Raw genomic sequence first — 21395 nt, forward strand, 5'->3', positions numbered from 1 at the left:
GATATTTCCTCTCGATGCTTTTACCCGAGGCTTGTAACGAGATTGGAAGAGCGCAGTAGGAGGACGATTGACCCGGGAAAAAAAAGGGGTGACGGGCGGGAAGTTTTCTTCTCTTAACGAATGCGATTATGACGACCATGACGAATTTTATGAACATTTTCCTTTTTTTTTTTCCAGTCTGGTTTTTCGTTGGCAGCTTTGGAGCGTTGTATATAGAGATACCCGCCATCAATTGGTAGAGTTTGGGGGCAGAGAGAATGTTTACTGGCAGGTACCTTGAAAACTGAAATAGCAAACAGAAGAAGCATTTTGGCTTAAGATCTGCTCCCTTACATCCGAGATTGTGAGCCATGTGAAGATTGAGGTGAGACTGATACCTAGGCTTTTACTGTCTTGGTATAGCCTCATTTACGGACAATTTGAACGGCGATGGGTCGTCTCGCAAATTGTGAATGATTATGCTTTTTGAGATGAAGTACATGCAAATGAGAGTGGAGGCACTCATCCATCGATGCGCGTCATCTCCATCTCCCTCCACTGTTGCCAAGGTATATCTGCTCAAGTCGGATGCTTGTCTATCTAGGCTCCCATGAAATGTCCAACTGATAAAGGCGTACAAGGAGATCCAAGTACAGCATCTGGGATATTGTCTTTGTACACACCGACTTCACTCTTGAACCTCCGTTTCTTCCTCAGGGGCTTCCTGCAATGGCATCTCAGAGACAGGCCATCGCCGCAACACGGCCACAAATCCTCCACCGGCAACCCGCTCCCCTACCCGTGGCCGCATCACCTGCACCGGCTTATTATTGCCCCCTTCGCCTTGCTCGGCCCTCGGCACGACCGTCTTGACGTCCCAGTGGCGCCCTCCAGAACTATCATGTACGCCACCGTCGGAAGTAGTGGTAGAGTACAGCTCGATGACCTTTTCCATGCGCACAGGCTGCTTGGTCTCATTGGACCAAGCTTGGAAATCGGCGATCTGGCTGATGGACGGTTTGAAGAGGATGAGCAGGCCGTTGGGATGCAGGGCTTGTATTACCCGCTCGGCATTCTCATGAGCTGAAGGGAGGTCGAGAATGGCGCGGGAGAGAAAGGGCTGTCCGCCGTTCTGGTCAAGTCGTCGACTGAGGTACTCGTCCACGGAGCCGACGTGGAAGTCGACGGAAGGCAAGTACTGCGCGCGGCGAAAGTTCCGGACCAGCTTATACGCGGCGCGGGAATGTTTCGAGTTGCGATCGAGGGTATGCAGGATGGCACGGCGGGAGGACGCATACTCATCAAGAGAAGCTTGCTCTTCGGGAGAGATGTCGAGGCAGCCTCTTGACGTTGAAAAATTATAGTGAGGCTTGAAAGGCGAAGAGATGAGGATTTGTCTGAGGGGAGCTGGTAGAGGCGGGTTTGCGGCGTGTAAGGCGCGGGCGATGTGGAGGGTGAGGCTGCCCATGCCGGTACCTGCCTCGAAGATCTCAAGGGGGGGAGCTTGATCTTCTTCTACGTCTTCTTCTCCGGGACGAGAAGGGTTGAGGTCTAGGAGGGAGACGATGGTGGTGGCGTCATTGGGGTAGATCTGCGATTGCTTAGATTTTTCACATCTGCTAGTGTGTCGATTGTGCTTACTGGAGTCGCGAGACGCTCGCTGTTGATGATATAGCTTGCAAGAGAGGGTTCATGCAGAACGACGGAATTGCCAGCGCTGTCACGAACAATGTCGAGGATGCGACGGCCGATGAGATCTTTCCCGTAGATGGAAGCGCCGTATGAGAGCTTTACGCGGGATTCTGGTTTCAGGGGGGCGGAGAGGTGCCATTTTGCGTGCTTGGCGCCGTGTTGGCGGAGGAAGAGGACGTCGTGCTCTATGAAGGAAGGGTTGGCTGTCTGAGTCTTATGGTCCTTGTTTTGAGGTGCTTGGCTGAGATATAGAGCGTACCTTTGATGGTTCGATTTGAAGAGTAGAGGCGGCAGATGAGTCTATTTGTTCTGTTCTCCAGTTGCTGGGCATGTCTATAGTTCAATTGACTGCGAAGGAGTGACATTGTTGGTAGATTATATATTTGCTTGAGAGAGATCAACCTGGTAGGTAGGTAGTGGTATTGTGAGACCACCCGAAATCTTTTTGCGCCGGTGATACCTCGGAAAAGCGTTCTGTTGATTGAGCTGCGATGCGACGACATACTGTAGACTAAAGTAGTTGAACCACGATATTCTTGCATGTTTCGTAGATGAAACGAATGCCAGTGAGGCTATTCAGAGCCTTATAGGCAGATCAAGGAAATGATGTCATCATGTCTTTATTCATTAACAGTTGAAGGTTTTATACTAACGGGAAGTCAAGTCAAGTCGCAAAGGAAGGCGCGATGAGAAAATCAGTCCTGGTGCTCCCGCTCCTTCCCAGAAGGACGGTCTGGTCTAACCATCTGCATTGACAATTGACAAGTGCCTCGTCCGTTCCTGCCATCCAAACTCCGGCCTGCCTTCGCCTTCCCGATAAAGCAGGAAATGCTCGATAAAGGTATTTTTTTCTGCTCAGTTCCCATCAACTCCTCATTCGCCCTGTAACAAAAGCCTGGCTACCTGCTGCTCTCAAAACATTCGTCTTCGGCCTCTCCCTCGTCATCTCCAGAATCATCAAGAAAACAATCGTATATCAGCGCAAAAAAAAAAAAGAAAAAAAAAAGAAACCAAAGAAAACAAAGGGATACTACTGTACACGGATGACGACGCATCCAAGGGGGAAAATGGCCTCACAAACGCCGGCTCGAGAGGTGCAACAACTTGCGTGGAAAACCCAAGGAAATCGACTTGTCAGCGTCGGCGACATGAGAAAGGAAAGGTTCCGCGATGGCGAAAAAATGGCAACTGTCCAAGAACTCCAGGCTCAATGTGAGGTGGCAAACAGGACGTAACCGAAAAATCGTCGCTACTATAGGTATATGCGCCGCGTTCCTCTTGATGCTGGGTATCAACCGCCCGCTGGATTCCGGAAGAATCTCGACAAAAGATGCTCGCTAAAACGCGCGTCACAAGGAAACGAGAGACAAGGGTATCGTGGTGCCTGATATCTGCGCCAGTCGGCGTGGAACATACCCAAACTTCGAAAGTGGTCTGTTAGATGAAGCCCCATGATCTATTCGTCGAACCCATCTGGAGAGCTGCTGCCCAGGCGTCCTGCGTTTCTTGCGCGTGCTCGGTCGTGTGGAAGTCCTCTTCGAAATAGGGATTGATCCTGACACCCGCATGCTCTTCGAATATGGTTACGAGTGTGTCGTACCGCCTGCGGCATCTCTTCGTCCATGGATCGACCTTGAGTGGGCTGTGGTAGCAGTAACTGTTCGGACGGGAGTCGCGCATGGGAAACATGGTGTTCATGTTGCGCAGCAGATTCCAGTAATCATTTGCGGCTTGCTTCGCGGCATCCGACTGGGGAGACGCTGCATACACCAACAGCAGGATGGCATATCGGATGGAAACCACTTCGACGCTGGTATTGCCATGTCGTTGCTCGAGCTGCCTCTGTAGCACACGAAGCTCAACGACCAGTTTCTCCAGCCTTTCTGGGTTCACCTGGCTATAAAATAGTGCAAGATCGGCCCACGTGCGAGCCACATACGGATGTTTGCGTCCATAGATGGCCTCGAGCTCCTCTGCAATCGTCGAGATACTGGTCCACAAGAGCTCAGACAATGTCTGCGCTCCGTGCTTTTGTTGCACTTCATACAGACAAGTGAAGATTTGCCGAAGAGGATGGGTTCGCTCCAGATTGGTTGTCGAATATGCCGCTAGGTATTTGCAGAGGGCCGTCATCATGCCGGGATCGCGATTGATCATACCCAGGATGAGTTCCATGATACCTTGTGGCGAGAGCTTTCTGAGATCCAACTCGAGCTGTTTGAATGCCCGCATCAGGTAATCGCCGCCTTGGTCTGCGTCGCGAGCTTCGAAATAAAAGTTGGCCTCCACCAAGAGTTCACTCGATCCGGCACCCCAAACCATGGTTGAGGGCCAACCCACCTGCGTCTCAGTCTCCATTTCGAATTGTCGACAGTGCAGAAATGCTTTGCGCATGTTGCCAACGACCACCTCCTGTGCGCGAAGCAGATCGGGTGATCGCAGTGCTGGAGGCGGCGTCGGCGTTCTACATCGAATATGCGCTGGAAGGTCGGCGGGCAGCTCGAAATCGACGAGGTCATACTCCGTCACTCCTTTCCGTTTCAGATAGGTACCCAGGTTTACCACTCTGCCGTTTCGGACAAACTCGGAAACTTTGCCCTCGGCATCTCGCTGGAACTTCATCGACAACAGTCGCTTCACTTCTTCCTCCGTGTTGTTTTTCACGAAACCCCATTGAGAAAATCTCGTCTTGTACATCTTTGGCCTGAAAAGGGGGTCAGACCGGCTCCAAAAAAAGCCCAAGAGGACGAATGATGAAAAAGAAGAGGAACCATTTCCCAAACTCACGTTGCTTGAAACCCATATTGTTCAGCCATGACGCTCATGACTTCTTTCAAGGGTTTTCTCTCCTCGAGATAGAGGGTACGGATAGTGGATTTATATTGCTCCCACGCCTCTGCAGGAACCTGTTCCCGTGACGGCCTAGTACCTGCCTGGGCACGAAGAGACATCGAATCCCGCCGTTGTGCCTAGACGAGCGCATTAGTACATCCAGCTGCAGGAAATCTCTCGGTTCAGCGGTGGTGCTCACAACGATAGGTGTGGATGAAGAAGACGGTTCTGAGGGGCGAGGCGGCTTAGGAGGAGGAGACATTGGCCCTGGAGTTGAGGCAATGGCTGGTGTCGGCGCCGGTGCTGGCGTTGATGTTGGCGCCTGCACAGGTGCTGCTGGTGTTTGCGCCGAGAGTTGTGATTGTGTGAGGTTGGGTTTTCGAGGAGGCAATCGAGGCCTGGGAGGTTTTGCTGGGGCTTTCCCTTTGGCTGCCTTGGCGCTGGGGTTGAATTCCAAGATGAACTGATTACCTGTGTTGACCACCGGCTTTGGCGTTGTCGGCACTGGAGGTCTGAAATAACCGTCGAAATTGGCCGGGTTGGTGATTGCAGCAGGTTCGGGTTTCGGTGTCATTGAGGCAGGAGGTCGCCATATTTCGAATCCAGGGGTACCAGGCACTCCCGGAGCGGCCATGGGACTGGACATCATGGGCGCCGATGCCATTGGTGTCGACACCATCGGGCTGTTCACGCGGGCAGAACTCATAAAGCCATCCATGCTTCCAAACGGCGTACCAATACCGGGACTATGCATGTGCTGGGTGTCATGGAAGCTGCCATAGCTTATACTGCCGGAGCGGCCCATGTTGGTGACCATCGAGGTGGGTGTCGTGGGCGAATGCACACCGAGCGAGCCATATTGAGATTCACCTGGGCTAGCAACGGGGCTCGATATCCTATGCGTATGGGCTACAGAGTTTAGGCTGCCAAACTGCGACGACATTGAAGGACTGTGGCCCATGTGGTGCGGTTGATGCGGCTGGTTGTTGATGGGCCGCGGAGGCAATGGCGGGACATAACCTTTATTCTCAAAATGCGCGACCAAGCGGCCAACCCCTCCCCCTCCCTGAGGCGAACCAAGGTTGTCCAGTTCGACATGTTCCACCGGCGACATGGCCACTCCGTCGCCGTGGTGGTGAAAGGTCGTATCGATCTCGGGCGTCCAGTCCATTACCGAAGCGGTGGAATAGGCCCGTCCGGTTCTCTGAATGGGCTGAGGAGGCATCGCCGGCGGAGGCGACGACACATTGCCCAGGCCATACCTCTCCCAGGCCTGGGTGACAAAACCGAACGGATCATCGTCGAAGCCAGCCGCGCGAGGCTTTTCCGGCGGTTGATGGAACATGTCAACGTGCCCACACACCGAGCAGACAGAGCAGTGGTGCTCAGTCCGCCGGCTGTCTGTCTGTCAGTAACTGACGGACCTGGGCAAGTCGTGGGACTCGGCTGGAATAATCAGTCTCCAGCGCGGTGATTCATCACTCTCCGAGAGTGGCGAGCGTGTTTGCTCAGTCAAACGAGGGTCGTGTATGGGTGGCGGGCAAAGGTGCCCATAGTCGCCTGGTGTAGAGGGATAATAGTAAAAGAGAAGGGAATCACAGTGGCGGAGAGGCCTAGTAGAACGAAGGCGCGCAGCACGAAGTACAGGCAAGGGCTGGCCGACTAGGGGCAGATATCCGTATCGTTCCCCAGATATCAGCCGATGTGGGAAAACGCCCTGATAGGGAAGCAGCCGTTGTGTGGTTTGGACAAACAACAAGAGCAGCAACAAAGCACCAGCAGCGGCGTGGGAGGAAACCAGGCCAAGCCACGCAGCGAAGAGAGCGAGCAAAAGTTCCCTCGTCTAGAGTGCCAAGAAGGGAAATCCCATGTGCCGTCTTTCGAGAAGGGTCAATTTAGAAGGCCCCCGCTGAGATAAGAGAGCAAGAGATTCTCAAATACAGGCTGGCCCATGGACGGAGCAGTTCTGGCTGGTCCTGGTGTACCACGGGCTAGTACTGTACAAGTGGTACCTCTACGAGGTTGTGGTGCCGCTGCTAGTACGATGGGATCAAGACGACGGGGACCACCTAGGCACGAGAGCAGGTGGAGAGAGGGGCTGGCAGACAAGAGACAAGCAGCATGGTGAGCCAGAGGTTGGATGGGAGGGGATGTAACCTAATGCAGGCTGGTGGCTAACGAACATTGCAACAGCGATGGCGAAGCAAATAATCAGGTCGGGGAAACAAGTAGGGCTGCCGGCCATTGAGCTGGAGTAGCCAGGGGGGTCGGCGTGTGAATGCCACCATCGGCCAGAAAAAGAAGGTGATATGAACGCAAGCCACCACTCGCCAGGGCACATTGCCCAATGGCAGCGCTCTGATACCAACCCCCTGGGGCCGTACGCTCAAGGACACTGTGCTGGGACCGGTCGATGATGGCATTTTGCCTACACGGACGCAGTGCCTCGAGCCAACGACGTCTTTCAAGTTGCCCAACTCCCCGACAGTGATCGTCGTTGGGCGGTTCCAGAAGGATTCGGCACCCTGTGTCGTTCTGGTTCTGTCGTGCGCAAACGAAGCCGAAAAAACAAGCATGGTGAGGGATATGCGAGCCACTCAGGCCAGGGCCGAAAATGAAAGCGCCACAAGATCCAACCACCACCACCACGATTCGCACCGGCTCAACCGAACAGCCTCGGAGGCCATTACCAGTTCCAAAGGAGTGACCGAGCCAGCCAACGGGCGGGAAGGCTTGAGGGCTCACACCAGATTCCGCCCCAGGCCAACTGCTTCGAGACATGCTCTTCTGGTCCTCGCCCGTCCTGCCTCTCATACAGATTGCCTGCTTGCAAGATACGGAACGGAGTACATATGTACTGCGTGCCTATGGCCGTCACCCCAGGCCCCAAGTCTCGAATTCCGTACGCCAACTAATGTAGCACCCCTCCGCAATCCCCTCTGGGCAAAACAGGATGAGCGACGACATGTGGGAGAGCGCCAACAAGCAGGTTCTGTACAGTATGTATGTACGGAGATGGCGCACCTATTTGAGTGAGTATTTGACGACGTCAACAGCCGTTTATTCGGCCGACTCTAGGAACTGACGTTGGCAATCTCCCTCTGTTGGCGGCATTGGGGCTGCTTCGCGTTGGCGAGATCACCTCCTCCAGCCTGTCGGAAAGCCGTCGGATCGCATCCTTCCTTTATCCGGGCGCAAAATGGGCAGTAGGCGTGACCAAGCGCTGGAGCCGGGCCGACGATGTCTTGTCTCCAAGCATCTGTAGCATGATTGCTGCTTGTGCTGCGGTAGGAGGGCTAATAACTGCCAAGGACGGATCGCAGCCAGGGAATAGGCTGGGGGGAAAGACGTGGGACGTGGGGCGCAACGCGATTCAGCAGCGTCGTGACACAGGAAGAAGTCGACACTTGGACGGAGGGAAGCACAAGCACAAGCACGGAGCACGGCGCAACATGTCGCTGGCGCCTTCGGCCACCGCCGTGGGTCGAGAGAGAAGCCTATCGAGGGTCTGGGGCTGACCCGCGCCGAGACCTTGGTGTCAGCAGCTTCTGCGAGACTAGCAGGGGTTGGCTGGAGTCGACATGCAACCTCGAATCCGCTTCCCTGGGCACTGTGCTTGCTCTTGTGGGTGGGCATCTCACGAGATCTCTCATCACCAGCAATCTATGCGAAGTATTACAGGTATGACTCCCGCGCCTGTTGCAGTCCGTCCGCGGCCGTGTTATAAAGAAGCTTATCGTCGATAAGCACGCTGGAACTCCTGCATCATATACGGAGCAGAGCCCGCCGTCGTCGTGTCTGCAACGGTGCTAGCAAAAGGCGAGGCTGTATCTTCAGTGGCCGCCATCCGCTTCGCCCCAAGTGGGCAGAGTCTGTCCAGACCAAGGGAGTCAGACCCGCTATCAACGAGGGCAAAATGGCTTGCGGGCAAAAAAGAGAGAAGGGGAAGATGGAAGATTGCGTGCAGTTTCGAAGTACGGATGTGCATGTCACCTCCTCTGTTGGCGTTATCTCTGCTGGCGGCGTCCACCTAGCGCGAGAGCCCCAGCTATTTACGCCATTTTCGATTTTTTCTTCTTCTTTTTCTGCTTTGGCCCCCGTGCAGAGCGCTGAGGGTGAGGCGAGGCTCTCGGGCAGCAAATTCCAAATCAGCTAGGCCAGCATGATGCGACTATCTGCCGAACGGGGACGGTCCTCAGAGCACATGCTACTGCTCATTTCATATGCAAAGCATGGACTCTTCATGCGACGTCTTTGGCGTCTAAGAGGTGTCGGCAGTCCCCGGGCCATTGCTGCGAGGAGCAGTAGTACCTGTCGAGCCGGTACTCTGCCCACTTTCACATGGCGGAGAAATACCTGTGTCCAGGTAACTCTCCATGGAGCGGGACATCTTTCTCGTACTTGTGCCCCGATGCCTCGTTTATCATTTTCCCGGCTGACCGTTCAACATCAGTGATCGAGCCTCCTCCAGCGCTGCTGCTGATAAGGCTCGTCCCAAAGGTAATGGTGTACTTGAGCAGCGCGAGCTTATCGCTCACAACAAGTGACGACAGAATGTGCAGTCTTTGCCATGTTTTCGAGGTAGAGAGGGCTGGGCAATCGATCTCTCAGAGTGGTGGGTATACAAGGCAGCATTACTTCGGAGTGCCTGTACACGGGAGGTCGAGCAGAAGTGGCGTGGGCAGTGCGACGAATTGCGAGCAGAGCACGTCTCATGAAAATCGTGGCTGATTTCCGAGGCATGCAACGCTCCTGGCCCGGCCTGCGAGTTATTACTTGCTGCTAGTGCCTCGTACCGTCAGCCGAGTTGGCCAGGGCCTTTTCAGGCCGAGACCAATGACGTTGGATGGCGGGTAAGCGACGCAGCAGTGCGCAAATGGTGGCTTGTTTTAGCATAACGAATCGCGTGGCCTTGACTGGATGCCGGGATGGGATCCCGATTCGAACGGGGGAGGCGCTCTTAAGTTCGGGAGGAAGCCGCATGCATCACGTTTCCCCTGAACAGCCATCCCGGCTGGCGAGGGACAACGCTCGACCACCGCGTCCCAATTTCCAACAGGCAGGAAGCGTCTCTGTTCTCGGAAGCGCTGGAGAACGACCCTGGAGATGGGGGGACCGCTGTCGCGATTTGGGATCTAGCCGGAAGACTGCCGAGTTACATAAAAGGAGCGCGTGCTATTCGTGCCCAAGAGGTCGATATTGGATGCGGGGACTGACAAGCGGAGCTCAGAGTTGCCGCCGACTGCTAGAAACCCTGCCGCGATGCCCGTGAAGCGATCCACCTGTTGCTTCTCCAGCGCGCCCGTGCGAGCTGCGCTTCCACCTCTGCTGTGGACGGAAAGACCAGCCAAGATTGTCCGGATCATCGAGCCATGTCGAAACAGCCACAGGAGTCGGGGGCACTCGCGGCGATTCTCGAGGGCAGACTGCGCCCCCCCTGCTCGTGACTTACCAGAGGGTCTGACGCACTAGGACATTGAGCGCACCAGCTCGAAGCCGAGGCTCATCAATGGCAGTGGCTTGCAGAAAAATCCTTCTCTCGGGGACAGCTCGGGTTCGAGCTTGTGCCAGCCAGCCGAGTTTGCGCCTAGCCAAGAGCTTTCTGTATGGAGCGCTCCGGCATCTGCCAGCACTACTTACTCGCAACGACCTGCTACCCCAATATCGAGATACAGTATCCAAAGAATGAGCCTACGACACACGGCTGCATCGTATTCTAGGCCGATTTCATATAAGCCCACAGCCAAGATGTCGGGGTTTGATTTCTATTAGTAGTGATTTTCCGGAGAGGTGCTCCAGAGTGGACATTTCCCCAGGAAATGCCATGCCATCCAGACGCCAGACAGTGCATGCTGCTTACCGACGATAGCCGCGGTCCGCCGTGGCGGTATCTGGGGAGTGAACGACCTCCTTTTCCGGGGTAAGGCTGGCCAGCCTCGTTGAGACGGGACGAATTGGCTCGCTCCTTTGGTTCTGCAGCTTGGATGAAGAATGGTGCCAAGAGGAAGCGAGCGTGGGAGGCAGAGGGACCATTGTCGGGGCCGCGAACTCTGGCCTTGATATGGAGAGGGGAGTGGTCTACCTAACGACCGTGCGGAGACGAAGGCTTGCCACTACTTGGCCTGAATGCCGTCTCAAACTGCGTCTACTTACGAGCAGAAGCTTTCTCAATTCCGCAATGGCCGTTTTGAGGCCCATGAGTTCGAGAGGAGAGTCCATGGCCTTTGATCCTTCGAATATCGGCTCACCGTATTGTACCGTGGAGTGCCCGCTGTCCGTGTTTGCATCGTCGTGAGATGTGGGGATTAAAGTACATCTACAGTGTGAGCGAATGTTAGCCATCGGGTTCGAGTGACATGCTTTGCAGATCTGGAATGGACGAGGGCGTCATGTGTTACGCAACGATGGCGAACCAGAACCCAGAGAGACCTCAAGACTCTGAGCTGAAGCAAAGACATTTCGCCCACTACCGCACTTGTCTCAGCCTCGGATTCCTAGGGAAGCTCCCGGACGCCTTGCCCCATATGTTCTCGGTTTCTCGTCTGCCAGATCGCCTTCAGAGGTGCCTAGATGCATCTTCGAGTCCGGGAGAAGCAGTTTCTTCTCGAGGAATCACATGCCCCTGAGCAAAGTCCTCGGCAGGATCACTGCTGCCCTGCAGTGACGCCTCATGTGCTGTGTGGCACACGTCTGTTTGCTTCTCAGCCCTGTGTCTCTGACCGTCTTGTCTTGTGGCAGCAGCGTCCAGTCACAGTAGGGGGCCGTGGCACAAACTTTCGGCCCAAGGTCTGAGAGTCGATTCTGCTTGCCGTGTAGCCGCGAGCCCAGCTTGTAGCAGATAAAAAGGAGAAGTGCTAAAGTTCTAAAAGATGGGACTACGTCTCAGCTGTGAGAAAAAGGGCCAGCACTTGCATGTGATGTTCATTTCATCATGACACAGCAGAACCCGCGCACGGGCTCCTAGAAGCCTAATCGCGAGTGGAAATAGGAGGGGAGGCAGAGCTGCATTAGTTTCGTTCTTCTTCTCTTTTGGCGGGCATCCCGTATATGCCAACACAGCCTCCTTTGTCTAGGACTTGGGTCGAGCCTGTCTAGCCTTGTGTCTTTTTGTTTTCTCAGTGGAAGGATGAGACAGTGGCTTATGATGGACGGGCGGATGGGGAGGGGGTCCTGTGTGAAGGACGAGTCATTATGCTTGTTGGGCGTTTTGATGCGGTGACATGGTGGCGAGGGTGAGGCTCTGCGTGGATTTTCATGCTTTGCATGATGTTGTTGTATGTGAGCTGTGTAATTTGCGATTAAGGGGTGGCCGTGAGGATATCGACTTGTGGAATTGAGTTGGGCCTGGGGGGATGTTGATTGGGGAGTTGGCCGATGTTGGGAGGATATGAGAAGAGCATTTCGGATCGAGAAGATGGGGATGGTGGAAGTTTGTTTCTGGTTAATTGATGGCTGGCCTATACTTGATGCCCCCTCTTCCTGTATTTAGAGTGGCTAGGGAGAGGCCCATGGAACTATCAGGACGAAATCTTTGCGATAAGCTTAATGGGAGAGATTGATAACGGATGGAAACAATACGAGATGATTGTGATATTGCATTTTACGAGGATGTAACACGAAGAGAAATGCTTTACATTTGGAAAGATGTTATAGATGGAAGCTCAAGTACTACTACCCTCTGAGAGAGACTGACGGGGCATCGCAGCTGTTCCAAGCATCCCACTCTGCAAAGTTGAATCAGAGTGATCACTGTGCGTAATTCCACGTCTTCGATGGGGGTTATGATGGAGATTTGACGGAGTGTTGGAATGTCTGGCAAGTACTTCAATTCCCAAGACATGAGTGTTCGCGAAGAGTTGTAGCTGAGCAAACGACGGACGCAACAAAATGTGAGGAAAAAAGTTTTTTTTTTTTTCCCTCACCTGAAAGGGACCTGTCGTAGCCGTGAAATTTGCACTTTATATACCCGAGAAATTATGGAAAAAAGTCGACCTCGTGGATGTTCAGAATGTCTTTTTTTTATTTTTTATTTTATTCTAGGCCTGATGTGCAAGGAAGGTTTATGGATGAAGAGAGGAGAGGAAGAGGGGAGAGAAAATACGTTTGATGTAATGCGTGGGAGGTTGTGAATGAATGCTACGAGGGCAGTTCTTGAAATGGGGTTCCGATGAGGAAGATGGGCGTTTGCAAGTATAATGTCGACCAGAGGATGTCTGTGGAGATGTGGTTTTGTGGGTGAAAGAGAGGGAGCGTTGAAACAACCGGGTCGTCCAGTGAGAGTCTTGGATTTGGCCTATTCACGGTGGCTTTGCTTTATACGAGAACGATCCCGAAAAAGTAGTATTCCCTTGCTCATTCAGATAATCAGACATACTAGGTACACCAGATACGTGTATAATTTCCGCGATTGACCTTTATATTTCTCTTCCAAATGAGTCGATCTGTTCCTTTGAGCGGATTATCCTTGTCCGTAAACGAGTTACCAAGATTGCCGGAAAGAAGCATCCGTGTTTTTAAAATGCAAGTATAAATGACCCCAGAAACTATACATATCGTGGGTGCTAGGACACATGCTCTTTTAGTTATCTTTAAGCATGTAATGATATGTCTATAGAGAGAGAGAGAGAGAACTGGGCGTTCTTTCTACCTACTGCTGCAGACGGTTCCAACATCAAGCATCAAGACGTCAACCAGTCCGCATCCAGGCAACATTCCTTTCCTACAAATCATCAAAGGCCGCTTGACCCTCCTAAATCACAATCAATTCAATCTCAATTACTATCCTACCTATCTAATTACCACATCCTCTCCTCCTACAAGCAAAGTCAAAAACAACGTAAACACCTACCAAGCTAACACCCCATGATACATCTACACATACACATAAAAATACCCGAAACCCTCCTCCAACCTACTAATACAATATAAAGAAAACTACTGCTACAAGAACAATCTACCTACCGGACCCCACCTTGGACAAGGCCCAAAAGCAGATTGCCAAAGCGACAAAGCTGACACGTCACATTTATTGTCAAGGCAAGTTCCGAAATACATATAGAAAGTCAAGAAAGAAAAGAAAAGAAAAGCAAACCCTGCTTCCAAGCCAAAAGAAAACACACCAAAATCTGCTGGATGACCTCTTCACTCGCTCCGTTCTTCTTCCCCCTTACAAGGACCAGCCATAACGAGGTAACGCATTTGTCTCATGCAGATCCGCCCCAACCTAGCTTCATTTCCCCAGAGCTTCAGGTGTGTTTTCATGCGTTGACTCTTTTTTCGCCCTCTACCGCCCCTATAACTCCTGATCGTATGGGCTTTCTGTCCCTTTTCCGTGGTTGATATAGCAAGAACGCGTGAAATGGAATGCTGGAGCCAGTATAGGCCTGATGCCGAAAGAAAAAGAAGGTTAAATATAGCGGACTGTAGGCCGTCTAGCCAGGAAGAAGGAAGCACGCCGTAAAAAAAGAAAGATCAAGGAAGTTGTTTTCGGTCTGGTTGCATCTGCTGACAATGACCAGATGCGTTCGTTATGAGGCCAAGGAAGCACAGCAAGTTGCTGCTCACACTTCGGCTCCCTCAATCTCCTCTCTGAAACGGATGCCGCCTTCGACGGTGACGGCATCTCGCACCCACGGCGTAGCCAATACTTGCGGCAGTGTCCATCGACTTCGGGCACGCTTAAGAAGGCCTTCCGTGATGTGCATAGCGTCGAGCAGGCCCTTCTCCTTAAAGCGTGCTTCATTCGCTTCGTGGTCGCCGTCGTCGCCTCCGTACTCGATCCATCGCCACTCGCCTCTCGCGATCCGGTGGCTCTTTCGACTGCGCATCCTATGGGAGTCGTTCATTCCGGGGGGAGGATCGAATGGAAGCCGAGATTCAAGGAGGGCGTAAAGGAGCACACCAAGCGACCATGCATCAGTGGCACGGCCGTCGTAGGGTTGACCCATGATGACTTCGGGAGCAGCATAATCTTCCGATCCGCAGCGTGTCTCGAGCTTCTCGTCTTCGGCTATCCGTCTTGATAGGCCCAGATCAGCCAGTGCGATGACTGGATACGGGTATGTGCTCCAGTTGATGGATGGATCAGCAAGCTCGTTGGGTGTAAGATGGACAAGGACGTCTAGATGAAACGTTAGTAGGATTCACACATCTGCCGTGGCAGCAGCCACTTACTCTCAAGCTTGATATCGCGATGAACAATCATCTGGTCATGGAGGTACTTGACAGCACCGACTAGCTCGGCAAAGATGCGTCTCAGTAAAGGCGGCGTCAAAAGCTTTCGGTGGGTTGTGGCAACGTCAAACAAGTCTCCTCCAGGGCAGTAGGTGAGGACGAGAATTGCTCGCGTAGGCTCAATGTTCCACGCCTTGAGGTTGACCAGACTGGGATGATGGATGCTCTGCATGATCTCGAGCTCTCGTTTGAGACTCATCTCCACACGCTCCTCGCTGGCTCCTCCCTGAGGACCATGTTCGCACACCTTGATGGCGACCAACGTCTTCCGGTCAAGCGGGGGATCGGCAGACGTCTGCTCGGGTTGATCCATCTGACTGGTAGCCAACACGACTCTGCTGAACGTGCCCTGACCCACAGTGCGCACCGAGCGCCAGCGTCTCCGTTTCCGATCATGGCGGTCGTAGGCTTCAAAGTATTCGTACTGCGACGTCGAGGCGGCGTCGGCCGAGTCTCTCGAGCTCTCACTAGGAGGAGGCGTCGGCGGCTTCGCAACACTGGGAGACAGGCCGCGTGACTCTGCCAGGTTCTGCTCCCTCTTCATCTGAGCACTTTGAAGTTCCGGTTTGGCGTGCGGGCCAGACACGGAGACGATCCTCTTGGGAATGGCAGCCGGATCTGGCTTGTATTCGCTGAAGCTTCGGTTCCTCGTATGTGGTATTTGCGCTTGCTGGGCTTGCTGGGCTTGCTGAGCTTGTTGAGAAGGTTTCGGTAAAGGCTGGTTGGCCGCGTCATTCTCGGCCAGGCTCGCATATGCCTTGCGTCTCGAGGAAGGTGCCGTCGTGCTGGGGTTCTTCATCGACCCTACCGGCGCCCCCATGGCCGCCAAGTCTTCTCCAACACTGCTCAACAAGCTGCGGTGTTGAGGCGGCGACACCGAGCCCACCGCCAGCCTCCTCCACGGTCCAGGCGACTCTCCGGATAGAAGAGGACTGGGTAAGGGCGTCACGTCTCCCATGGCGGCAATCATAGGACTCGAGATAACACTGCTCGTGCCGCTGGCGGATCCAATCGAGTGCGCCAGAGCAGCCTTGAGACTCGGGGTTCGCGTCAACAGGCGTATGCTGCTGGAGGACGACTGGTGATTCAGAGGCGAGGGGATGCGAATGGGTGAGAGACTGGTGTGGCCAGTGGGAGACTCGCGATGGTAAGTGGAAGGGGAAGCTGTGGAGGAAGAAGATGCAACGTTGGTGGAGATGCGGAGGGATGAATAGGCATCGCCGCGCGAGGCGCCAGCTTCTACCGGGCTTCTGTCGTAATGAGCGGCGGCATCTTCATAAGGAGCAGACTGGACTGGTGGCGACGGAGCAATGGTCGTAGACTGGAAGCTGACAAAGGGCGCAGGGTCGCAGCCGGCAGACGAAGAGGCAGAGGCGGCGGCTGCCAGGGCTAGTTGGTCATCTGGAACATATGCCGGCGCGTTGTGTTGGGGGTTGGGCCGGATGCCAGACTCGGAATGACAGCTGGAACTCGGGGCTGGGTTGAGGCTGTCAGAGCTGGCCGTCGAGGGGGCATTGGAGCCGCGGTCGTGGGATGTCGAGGATGGCGGAAAGTACGAAGCGTTGCTCATGGCTGTCTGAGAGACTGTCCAACATGAGCATCAGCATCCATCAAATGCGACGCAGAGCAGCCAGCCAGGGCATCTCGGGGGGCTGCTCACGTACGGCTATACGGTTGGGGCCGCGTCGGTCAAGGTCAATGTCACCCGTCAGTCGCGGATTCGACGGGTGCAAGAGGCGAGGACGGCCGGCTTCGGGGCGGAACAGCGACGGGTGAGGACGAGGCACGCGGTGCGGCCAAAGGCGAGGCGGAAGCAGGGCGTCGCGAGGGAGAGGTCGCGAGGTGAGGGGTTTGGCAGGGCAGGGCAAAGAGCGGCGGCGCTCTGCTATGGCGGTGACATCTAGGCTTGGACGCGGTGCCTCTGCGGGCGGTGGAATGGAGCGGCGAGACGGCGAGAGCAGCAGAGACGGCGTTGAGGCTGCTGCGAGTCGACACAGGTCGTTGTCGCGAAGAGTCAACGAAGCTGGAACGACGTTGGCTCAGTCCGATCCAGCGTCGACGTTCCGGGTACAAGCGAGGCGCATGACATGCCTGCGGGTCTGCTCCCTGTTCATGTAGAGAAGCGTGTAGCAGGTACAACCGCCGGCTGGGCGTCTCCACCGCAAGCCATAGGGCGAGCGCCAACAGAGGCTACAGGGCTTGAGGGCGCTGCAGGGCCGGCGCTAGCCCGAAGCGGCGCGGGCGGTACGTTACATAAAGTACTGGACTGGATTGTGCGTGCGAGTGCTTGCAACCACGGGGCCCACGGATGATTAGGATCTTCATTTTCAGCTTGTGAATACTGTACAGGAGCACTTGAAGCATCTTGAACGACATTGGAGTTGTATTACTGGTACAGCGTCAATGAGGCATCAAGCAAAGCATCGCTGCATCAGCACTTGTGATTCAGCATCAGCATCGGAATCGGCTTATCGCTGCAGCAGTCGGGCGCATAACGTCATCCACCCAGGCAAGAGCCACAACGTGCATCGGCTCGGGCGAACAAGTGGGCTCATCCAAAAGCGGGGCATGCAACCTGGTGAGCCACTCAGAGACGGACCAGCCTCTGGGATCCGCCCTCGTCTCATCTATGAGTGGCTTTAGCATCCCAGCTCCACGTGACAAGATCCCGGCCGTGTGGCTCAATGGCAGAGCGTCTGACTACGAAAAGTACATCAGGAGGTTGCAGGTTCGACCCCTGTCTCGGTCAAAGACATCGTCACCGTCCAACGCAAGTTGGATGTTCTTTTTTTCCCTTGTGGAGTCTCTTGTTTTTTTTCTTTTTGTCAAATTCCAGCTTCGAACGGTTCTTGGAGCAATTGGGTTGGCCATTCAGCCACAATTCAATGGCCGTGTGGCTCAATGGCAGAGCGTCTGACTACGATCAAGTACATCAGGAGGTTGCAGGTTCGACCCCTGTCTCGGTCACGAGATCCGATTCCAATTCTACGGAAGATGGATTCATTTCTTTTTGTTTCGCCTTCCTTTTGCTTGGAGCGTCGCTGGTACTCATTACTTTCCGCTACTTGTTCGATTTCGCGCGGCTTTCCTTTTTGAGACGAGCCAGTGCTTGCCCGTGACTGTCTGTGGTCCTTCGATCAGGACCAATGCCGGATCATCAGTTGTGACGGACAAGCGATATTGAACGGTTCCAGTTAGCGAGTGTCATCATCCATGTCATCCTCTTGAGATGAAGCTCGAGACAAGCACCCGGCTGTGACGGACGAGGCTTTTATGTGATTCAACGATGAGATTGACGTGGAGTTGGAACACTCAAATGCTCGCATGACCTTTATAAGGGAGCATTGACATGCTGCTACCTTGGTATGGAGTTTGACTAAGTGGTAATCTTGTCTATTGACAGAAGAATTCTCGAGTATCTTCATAATTAGACAAGAGATGAAGCGGACACTGCACTGCGTATTATGTTGGGATTTACGAACAGACCTGCTCTAACTGGCAGGTTGTGAGCCTTGAAAACAATTTTTCTTGGTGTTGATGACGGTACCTAGCGCTAGCGCCAATTGCAGCGTATGACCAGGTACCGCCACCATGGGTTTTAATTGATCTGCTCTGCCCCACGTCTCGACGCGTCGAGTCGCGTCTCTCACGCTCCGTCATTCTCAACCGCCACAATCCATCTCGACAGTTGAGCTTCACTTCAAGGGCCACAATCCGCATCAGCAACCATGATGCGACAAGACTACAGCAGAATCGAACCCAAGCGGCCCAAAGTCATCGACCACCGCAAGAAGCAGTTTGCCACGCCCCAGTTCAAGGACACGCAGTATCCCCATCGCCTCAACTTTTACGCAGATGCCCCGACGGCAGACATTACGCTCGAGCAGTTTGAGCAATGGGCCATTGACCGACTACGAGGTGATTGAAGCTGGACTCCTGCTGCTGCTGCTTCAACATGTCTAATTCAATCCTGCTAGTCCTGGCCGAGCTCGAGGCGTGCTCCTTTCGCAACCGGTCGCCTGCAGAGACGGCATCGCACATGAAGCCCATCCTCGACAAATACCTGCCGCTCGACTCCAACAGCTCCAGCAACACAAAGCTGCTGTTTTCCCAACGCCAGAAAGACCACTACAGCCACTTCATCCTGCGGCTAGCCTTTTCGTCCACCGAGGATCTCCGCCGGAGATTTGCCCGCGTCGAGACGATGCTGTTTCGCTTGCGGTTCAACAGCGACGATCTGAACGAGCGAGCCGCGTTCGTATCCAGTCTCGACCTCGACTGGTGGGAGCCCGTGACAGACGACGAGAAGAGGCGGTATGGCGCTGAGCTGGCGGCCATGGTGAGCGTAAAGAAGACGAGCAGCGAGGACGAGACGTGGTTCAAGGTGGACTGGGAGCGAGTGCCCGATCTGGTGGAGAGCCGGAGGGTGTTCTTGAAAGCTGGAAAGGCGTATGTGCCTGGGCGGGAGCAGTCAAGCATGGTGGTGGCAGAATTCACGAGCCGACTCGAAAGACAACTAGAGGTGAGTCCTGCTGCAGATTTCAGGCTTTATGAAAACTGACAATGCCCAATTAGCTCACAGCTCGAGCACTGCCACGACTGGACGAAGACGATCGATTAACGCCCATCCTCAACCACCTCTCCAAGAACTTCATCACTCCCGACTCGGCCTACGTCTCCGGCTCAACAGCCCCCGCCGGAGCCCAAATCTCGGCCGCCAACATCGACAACCTGTCACAGCACTTCCCCGCGTGCATGTCCAACCTGCACCGGTCGCTGCGTCGCGACGCCCACCTTAAGCACTACGGGCGTCTCCAGTACACGCTCTTCCTCAAGGGCATCGGCCTGAACCTGGAAGAGTGCCTCGCGTTCTGGCGCGGCGCCTTCCACAAGGTGACGGACGACACGTTCAACAAGGAGTACCGGTACAACATCCGCCACGCATACGGCGACGTTGGCGGCGACTCGAACCGGCGGGGCGGCGGCTACAGCCCGTTTAGCTGTCAGAAGATTCTCACCGAGCATCCGCCCGGGCCCGGCGAGGCTCACGGGTGCCCGTACCGGCATTTCAACCTGGAGAACCTGACCTCTCTGGTGCAAGCCATGGGGGTAACGGATCGGTCGGTGCTACAGGGTGTCAAAGAAGACAAGGATAATCAAAAGTTTCACATGGCATGCAATCGGTAAGTTTTTCAGAGTTTACTCCTAGGAAGCTTCTACAACTGTTACGGAGAGCTAACTCGACTCAGCGTGTTTGACCACCTGCATAAGGCCGAGATCAAAAAGGCCAAGGATGAAGGCATCATGACGACCAACCAGCTGGAAACCATTGTGCATCCCAACGAGTACTTTAAACGGAGCTACCTGCTGAAAAACCTCGGCAAGGAGTCCGACGTCAAGATGGAAGGCTAGACGATGTGTATATTTGCCATCCACGCCTTTACACAACAAATCATTCGAACGAGATGCGGTTCGTGTGGTGACAAGACGGCCCTGCATGCGGTCATGAGCTACGCGAAACGCTGGATTACACAGAATGGAGGACAGCGTCGTGATGAAGCAGAGGCGTTCTATCGAACCGTATCAGGCCATGAGATTAGCGACGGAGATTGTCGACATTGCGTCAAAGCCATGTATGTATCACGATGAACGGATATCACCAAAAGAATTAATGCCAAGCAAGAGATTTCGTCTTCCACCATCGTCATGATCGACAACAGTTTCCCCCTCCCGAATCTCGTCCTGATCTTGTTTAAAGTGTTTAAAGTAGCACCACGCCAGCCCTCTTCGTACACCCCAACACGCCCCCCTCCCCTCCCTTGACGTCTTTCCCATCCCCATTGCAGAAAAGCAGAAAAACCCCTACGCGAGCTAAAGCAAGACCCGTCCTGCTAACGACGTAGGTACCGAGGAGAAGTGATGGTTCATGCACCATTTTGTGTGGTTCGGGTTCAGAATGATGTAGTGCATGACATATGAGCAGAGACATGCGTATGCATCATCTCATCATGAGGCATGGCTTGATTCCGGGGCGGAGGGGACCCTTGGGGGCTAGGGATACGCCCGGTGTTTTTTTGGAGGTGTGCTTTTGATGTGAGGTGATGTTATACGGGATCGTGAGACCCGGTTTTTAAAGAGGACGGAGGAGGATATCTAGGGGTTATGGTTCATGGGGGTGGGTTTGCGGTTGTTTGGATAGTTGGCAATCGGGGTATTGGAGTCGGTTTAAGACGGAGATATTTCGTGGTTTTGATTCTGGCCATGAGAAGTACAATAAGTGTGGAATTACAGATAGCGAGACTCGTCCGACATGCCGAGGCGGCCACAGAAATCGACACCATCTGGAAGCACTTGACTGGATTCAGATAGAAGGGACCCGTAGACCTTGGATTTTACGCCCCTGAAGTCGTGAGGGACTTGCCCAAGAGCGTAGGTAAGAAGGCAATACGTCAAAAGATCTCATCATGCATGAACAAGGTAATGATACAAGTCTTCCGTTTGCCGATCGAACGTCCAAAACGGATCTCAACTATCAAGGCGAACAAACATGGACAAGTTGACGCAAACCATCATTTATGCGTTTGTGGGAGTCAAAAAAAGCAAGGAAGTGAGCGGGTGGATGTACAGTACATGCGCAGCCCCTCATCCACGCCCATGCC

The 21395-nt window shown here is 54.0% G+C and overlaps 7 protein-coding genes across 7 annotated transcripts; 3 read left to right on the forward strand and 4 right to left on the reverse strand.

Annotated features, from left to right (window-relative positions):
- Positions 1-667: 667 nt before the first annotated feature.
- On the reverse strand, positions 668-2036 carry CCMA1212_008091 (uncharacterized protein; the record flags this gene model as incomplete). Its single annotated transcript, XM_073705240.1, has 3 exons — positions 668-1570; positions 1621-1874; positions 1931-2036. The coding sequence occupies 3 exons, from the start codon at positions 2034-2036 to the stop codon at positions 668-670; spliced, it is 1263 nt and encodes a 420-aa protein (XP_073556298.1).
- Positions 2037-3108: 1072 nt separating this feature from the next.
- CCMA1212_008092 (uncharacterized protein) lies at positions 3109-6752 on the reverse strand (the record flags this gene model as incomplete). Its single annotated transcript, XM_073705241.1, has 4 exons — positions 6573-6752; positions 4703-5900; positions 4459-4640; positions 3109-4375 (listed from the first exon to the last, which is right to left on the reverse strand). The coding sequence occupies exons 1-4, from the start codon at positions 6746-6748 to the stop codon at positions 3109-3111; spliced, it is 2823 nt and encodes a 940-aa protein (XP_073556297.1). The 5' UTR covers positions 6749-6752.
- CCMA1212_008093 (uncharacterized protein) lies at positions 6625-8021 on the forward strand (the record flags this gene model as incomplete). Its single annotated transcript, XM_073705242.1, has 3 exons — positions 6625-6627; positions 6838-7506; positions 7560-8021. 3 exons carry the CDS (start codon positions 6625-6627, stop codon positions 8019-8021), a joined length of 1134 nt encoding a protein of 377 aa, XP_073556296.1.
- A 1617-nt stretch (positions 8022-9638) lies between these two features.
- Positions 9639-10722, reverse strand: CCMA1212_008094 (uncharacterized protein; the record flags this gene model as incomplete). Its single annotated transcript, XM_073705243.1, has 5 exons — positions 9639-9940; positions 9990-10090; positions 10144-10268; positions 10364-10585; positions 10657-10722. 5 exons carry the CDS (start codon positions 10720-10722, stop codon positions 9639-9641), a joined length of 816 nt encoding a protein of 271 aa, XP_073556295.1.
- Positions 10723-11073: 351 nt separating this feature from the next.
- CCMA1212_008095 (uncharacterized protein) lies at positions 11074-11295 on the forward strand (the record flags this gene model as incomplete). Its single annotated transcript, XM_073705244.1, has 1 exon — positions 11074-11295. One exon carries the CDS (start codon positions 11074-11076, stop codon positions 11293-11295), a length of 222 nt encoding a protein of 73 aa, XP_073556294.1.
- Positions 11296-14063: 2768 nt separating this feature from the next.
- CCMA1212_008096 (Serine/threonine-protein kinase PRR1) lies at positions 14064-16306 on the reverse strand (the record flags this gene model as incomplete). Its single annotated transcript, XM_073705245.1, has 2 exons — positions 14064-14623; positions 14677-16306. The coding sequence occupies 2 exons, from the start codon at positions 16304-16306 to the stop codon at positions 14064-14066; spliced, it is 2190 nt and encodes a 729-aa protein (XP_073556293.1).
- A 2021-nt stretch (positions 16307-18327) lies between these two features.
- On the forward strand, positions 18328-20148 carry CCMA1212_008099 (uncharacterized protein; the record flags this gene model as incomplete). The annotated part of the gene is made up of 5 exons (XM_073705246.1): positions 18328-18331; positions 18460-18654; positions 18714-19258; positions 19312-19919; positions 19986-20148. 5 exons carry the CDS (start codon positions 18328-18330, stop codon positions 20146-20148), a joined length of 1515 nt encoding a protein of 504 aa, XP_073556292.1.
- Between the last annotated feature and the right edge of the window lie 1247 nt (positions 20149-21395).

The sequence above is a fragment of the Trichoderma ghanense genome (assembly GCF_004382785.1).
Source record: "Trichoderma ghanense strain CCMA-1212 chromosome Unknown scaffold_11, whole genome shotgun sequence".
NCBI classification, from domain to species: Eukaryota; Fungi; Ascomycota; class Sordariomycetes; order Hypocreales; family Hypocreaceae; genus Trichoderma; species Trichoderma ghanense.